General features: G+C 39.0%; 1 protein-coding gene across 1 annotated transcript; it reads right to left on the bottom strand.

The window, feature by feature from the left end:
• Window positions 1–615: 615 nt before the first annotated feature.
• On the bottom strand, window positions 616–2,330 carry LOC121771825 (heterogeneous nuclear ribonucleoprotein F-like). Its single transcript, XM_042168717.1, has 2 exons — window positions 2,179–2,330; window positions 616–1,501 (listed from the first exon to the last, which is right to left on the bottom strand). Exons 1-2 carry the CDS (start codon window positions 2,193–2,195, stop codon window positions 715–717), a joined length of 804 nt encoding a protein of 267 aa, XP_042024651.1. The 5' UTR covers window positions 2,196–2,330; the 3' UTR covers window positions 616–714.
• Between the last annotated feature and the right edge of the window lie 3,670 nt (window positions 2,331–6,000).

Below are 6,000 nucleotides of genomic sequence, written 5' to 3'. Positions count from 1 at the left end.
TGTGGGATCGATCCTTACTTCTATGTACTAGTTAATAGTATTGTGAGTTAAGGTTTTGAAAACACACGTTTGAACTCTTCTATTCATCTCACTCAAGGCAAATTAAGTCAAGTTGATCAGTCTGAATCTACACCGGAGCCACTCACCTGTGTTCTCAGGTAGAACGAAGCCATAACTTGAGCCAGCCGGATCAGTTTGACAATCACTCAAGGCAATTGGCCAGCCGGATCAGTTTGACAATCAAACTTGAGCAAGCCATAACGATAAACAAAAAGATGAGAACGAAGGAGAGCGAAATCGTGGGAGTTTTTCAATGGTCAAAAGACTTTACCATTCTAGAAGCTTTGCTTTACTGATCAAAACCAATTCCAGAATTCAAATATTATACGGAGTACTACAATTTATGTTTTATTTTATAACTAGAAGAGAACATTTTACTTGTTACTTATTGAATATAAATCAACAATCAAATTAACAAATATCATTAAAACAAATAATCAATGTTATTAATGGTGTTTCTCCTTATGACGATGTATCATAAAAATATGATTTAATAGATTAATCTCACAGAGTAAAATGGCAGTGTTGATAATTTTCAAGCATCTCTTCAACGGATTGAGGAAAACACAATTAACTCAAAGCTCAAGTTTCAATGTAACAATTTAATGTAAGTTGACAACAGAGACAAAGAGGAAGAAACTCTATTAAAATTCACTAACGTGATCTTGATGCAGCTCGCTTCAATTCTTCAGGTGTTGAAGGAAACAGTTCCACATATCTTGATCCAATCATCATCTTGTCCTTAGACATGGCTTTCCTTGCCTCTTCGACCGAACCAAGCTCCACATACGCCTCCCCAGTTGCTTTCCCGTCTGATCGGCAGGCAATGTGAATCTTCTCCTCCTTCACACTGACCGTGTCTTCGAAGAATTTCAAGATCTCCACCTTTTTCACAGAGTAAGGAAGACCACGCATCTTCAAGATCTCTGTATGCTCCATCCTCTCCTTCTCGGGAGACCTCTTGCGTCGGACAGGTGGTGGAGAACCACGGTGGTCAACACTGCCATAAGATCCTTCTTTAACCTCGGATGCTATTGCGTGGTAATAGTCCTGCTTCTTGCACCTAAATACCTCCACATATCGTCTTCCCATGTTTTGCCGGTCCCTCCGGAGAGCAAGATCAGCCTGCATAGGCCCTGCAAAGAGAACAAATGCTTCCCCAGAAAATCTCCCTTCCTTGTTCACCAAGAAGACATCCACAATATCAAGTCCGGCAAAGAACTTGAAGATGTCCACATCGGTGCAGTTGAACGGGAGGCCCCTCAGACGAACTACAGGAAAAGTGGAAGAAGGCGGATAACTGGTGTCGTAGCCTTGTGTTTGGTAACTGCTTGAACCACCGCTGCTCCTCACTGCGAAGTAGGGACCCGATTCCATCATTCTTGGTCTCTTTGAGCCGATCTCGTACCCGTCCGACACCCCCCCGCTCCCAAACATTGCCCTTCAATTATCCAATACCCAAGGAAGGAAAAACCCCCCACTCAACCTCGTTAATAAAAGCCAATCCCAACCCATCTAGTTTTTCTTTTGCATCTCAAGCTCTTAAAGAATAACGATAACTCATGAGCCCAGTCGCAGAAATAGATATTATTGATATTGAAAAGCAAGGATTTCAGTTAAACACGCATGATAGCAATAATTCACCAAGCAAACCACCAGTTCAGATAAATGCATCTTACCTAGCTAAAGGAAGCACTTGGAAACACATCTTTAGCATATTCACATCGACAAAAATCAATCAAAGACAGCAGTGCAATGGGATTTAGAAAATCAATAGGTACTAAACAAATACAACTAAAAAGAAAGCCCTAAAACCCAATTTCTTTTGTATCAAGATTCAAACCAGTAACAAAGCAATATTTTTCTCATACCATTAAAAAGCAGAACCCAAATTCACCAGAATCGAAAAAAAAACCTTGCATCTATAAAAAGGAAAACAATTACTATTTCGTACTAAAAGTCAATTCAATTCAATCATAAATCAACAAAATCAAAAGAAAAACTAATCCTTTTTCACCGCGGAAACACCCAGAAAATATAAATTCTAATCAGTCGCATATAAATCAATAGATAGGCATTCGTTTAAACAAATAATTTCAAAATTGACAAGGTCCATACCCCCTGTGGCCGTACATGGCAGCTGCGAACACAGAATCCAATACGGTGTGGTGAAGAGTAGAAAGGTCGGATCAAAGAGAGTCCTTTTATTCTCCACGAGAGGAAGTGAGCGGAAATTATAAACCCTAGCCGGAAATATAAATCTACCAATTCGGCTTTGGAAATTTATTACCCTCAAACTTTGACCCAATATTTTGGAAAGCACAAGTTGTAAAAAAAAATTATATTTTCTCGCAATTTAATAAAAATTATGTACTGTAATATTTTTGCAATTTTCAAATAATAGAAATTTTTAATTTCTATTGTAATATATTATTAATTGGTACACACGTATTTCAAATTGATGACATAATTAACTTACGAAAAATAGTCTTATTTTGCTATTTGGGAATGTCCACAAAAGATATTTCCAATTCTAAATAAAATGTACTCTTTCCACTTTATCTCCTCATTTCCATATTTTACCTACATTTTCCTCATATTTCTTACTTTACATACTTTATCATATTTTCTTTTACTTTACATATTTCTTATTAAAACCCGTGTCGTTCACAAATGAGACTACTTTTTGTGAACAAAGAGAGTATTTGCTAATGGAGAGTGTTAGACCATCCACAACGGGTCTCGCCGGCGTCTCGCGTCTCGTCCCGGCGAGACGAGACCCCGGCGAGACGCGTTGCAGCCTCCGTCTCGTCCCGTCTCGTCCCGCGTCTCGTCCCGCGTCTCGTCTCGGCGAGCCACGAGACGAGCTGTCTCGCCACGCGCCTAGGCGACGTGGCGCAGCCCGGCGTCGTGCGTGACGCCCACTCGCCGGCCCGCGAGTGGGCGTCGTCACGTGCTGACGCAATAAATATTTTTTTTAAAAAAAATTCAAATTTAAATTAAAAAAAAAAATTTGTAACGGTATTATTACCGTTTTTTTGTTTTTTTTTTTATAATTTTTTTGTTTTTTATTAAATTTTTTACTCTATAAATACTCCTAAACTCATCCTCATTTACACACAACTACACATCTATTCTTCCTATCATCTAAATTTTCTCTCAAATTTTCACTGAAATTTTCATAACCCAACTCAAGATGTCCCGCGTCTCGTCTCGGCGAGCCACGAGACGAGCTGTCTCGCCACGCGCCTAGGCGACGTGGCGCAGCCCGGCGTCGTGCGTGACGCCCACTCGCCGGCCCGCGAGTGGGCGTCGTCACGTGCTGACGCAATAAATATTTTTTTTAAAAAAAATTCAAATTAAAATTAAAAAAAAAATTTGTAACGGTATTATTACCGTTTTTTTGTTTTTTTTTTATAATTTTTTTGTTTTTTATTAAATTTTTTACTCTATAAATACTCCTAAACCCATCCTCATTTACACACAACTACACATCTATTCTTCCTATCATCTAAATTTTCTCTCAAATTTTCACTGAAATTTTCATAACCCAACTCAAGATGTCCGGCGACGGCGAGGGCAACTATGGCGGCTCCGGCTCCGGCGGGTGGGATCTCAACTCGTTCGGCGATTGGGAGAACATGATCAACACATTGGGCGGTGGAGGTTCGTCAACGCCGAGGACGCAGGGTTCGGCGACGCCGGGGGGTACCAACCACCCAATTTTGACCTTGATGCATATGTTCGTCCCAACGTCCCGCGGTTTTCGCAGGGATTATCCCAGATCCGGGAGGATTTTCCAGTTGATCCTGTTAGTTTTGCAGCGGAAATCAATTTAGTTTGATTGAAAGATTTACATCGAAACATGCTATTATCTGATTGAAAACTAGAAACATGTTTATAAACATATAATCACATATCATACTGAATGTATATGCAATTAAATACAACGATTTACCGTATGAATTCAAGTAATTGAATTAGAACTCCTTCTTCAATCGTCTCTACCATGGATCTTCTGATCTGTTCCCTTTAACTCGGAATTGACCTTTGTGTGGGCAAAGCTTGTCAAACCCTCAAAAGCTGGAGAAGAATTTGAAGAGAGAAATCTCTACGGAAGAAATCGCAGAGAATGAATTTTTTACGCTAAAAAGGATTAATTTTTTTTCTCTTCTTCTCCCTTTTTATAATAAGTTAATTATTTTTGGGCCAGACCAGGGATCTGTGGAGGATTGGATTGAGCCACAGTTCAGGCTTTCACTAATTAAATTAAAAGCAATTTAATTCAAGCCCAAACTTAAATATTATTATCATCCACTATAGATATAATATTGACTGCCCGTCCAAACCGAAATTACGAGTATTCCGGGACTTCCTCTTTAATTAAATCATTTCCCGTGTTAAAGATATAAATATCCATTAATTAATATCAAGTCTGCTATCTGACTATTATTAATTAATTTCTTTTTCCAAGAGTGGTCTAGTTTAGAAACATTATTTATTATTCATGGAATAAATTCCAACTGGCTAATTTTCTGAATAATAAAACCTTTTTCTAAGCACCTCTTGAGGATATTATCATACTGGCCTCTCCCAGCACACGATTCATTGCAATAACAATACTAGCACCACTTAGACATTAATGATCATTACCCAATCTATCAGGATTCTTGGGCAACGAAATTCCCTCACCATTTGATAAGTCAAAGTAGTTTTCAATTAATATCGTATGCTCAATGTTATGTCAACAATGATTAAGAAACGACAATCACCGAGACCTCGTCTTTCAGTAAATAGCCAAGAAAGACTTATCTTACTGTTTGATCCTTTCAGTGCTATACCACACCGACGTCGTTCATTTCCTTAGGTAAGGAAACTTTCGGACTGACGTCGCAACCTTTCACGATAGGTAGTCAAAGCCTATCTAGGTTGTGAAACAGTTTTTCTTCTGCATGAACTGACAAGTAACCTACTGTGAACGCCGCTCACAACTCGTCTACTATGCAGAAGACTTAGACTCATTTTGCTTAAACTATGTATTTAAATGGAAAACGGATTTCAACATCTCATAAATACATAAGCAATACATAAGCAAAATACATTATAACAAAATATTATTTCTCACAAAATGGTAGCAAATGGATAAAAGAGTTATTACATATACAAGCATCGAAAGATGCTTTCAGTATACTAAACTCTAACAATCTTCCACTTATACTCAAAACAGCTTTCGAGTATACCAAAACTGCAAAATCCTCCCACTTATACTGAAAGCGGGTCTAGGTCAATCGAACACATAATCCTTTCACGTGACGTTCAAACGTCCTGGCTGGAAGTGCCTTTGTGAATGGATCTGCCAAGTTGTTTTCTGATGCGATTTTGACCACTTCAATGTCTCCTCTCCGCACTATATCACGAATGATATGATATTTCCTTTCTATGTGTTTGCTTGCCTTGTGGGCTCGTGGTTCCCTTGAGTTTGCCACAGCACCAGAATTATCACAATAAACAGTGATGCTCTTGGGCATACTCGGAATCACATTCAAATCAATAAGAAAGTTTCTGAACCATACTGCTTCCTTTGCGGCTTCTGATGCTGCCACATATTCAGCTTCCATGGTAGAGTCTGCGATGCATTTCTGCTTCACACTCTTCCAAATTACGGCTCCACCTCCTAAAGTAAACACATATCCAGAGGTTGATTTTCTCGAATCCCGATCAGACTGAAAGTCTGAATCAGTGTAACCCAAAGGATATATCTCAGATGCCTGGTAAACTAGAGAATACTCCTTAGTTCTTCTCAGATACTTGAGTATTTTCTTTACCGCAATCCAGTGTCCTTGACCAGGGTTTGACTGATACCTTGCAACCATGCCAACAGCAAAGCAAATATCGGGCTTTGTGCATAACATAGCATACATGAGACTCCCAACAGCTGAT

Source organism: Salvia splendens, chromosome 16 (assembly GCF_004379255.2).
Source record: "Salvia splendens isolate huo1 chromosome 16, SspV2, whole genome shotgun sequence".
Lineage (NCBI taxonomy): Eukaryota > Viridiplantae > Streptophyta > Magnoliopsida > Lamiales > Lamiaceae > Salvia > Salvia splendens.
This window is presented reverse-complemented; position numbering and strand designations above follow the sequence as displayed.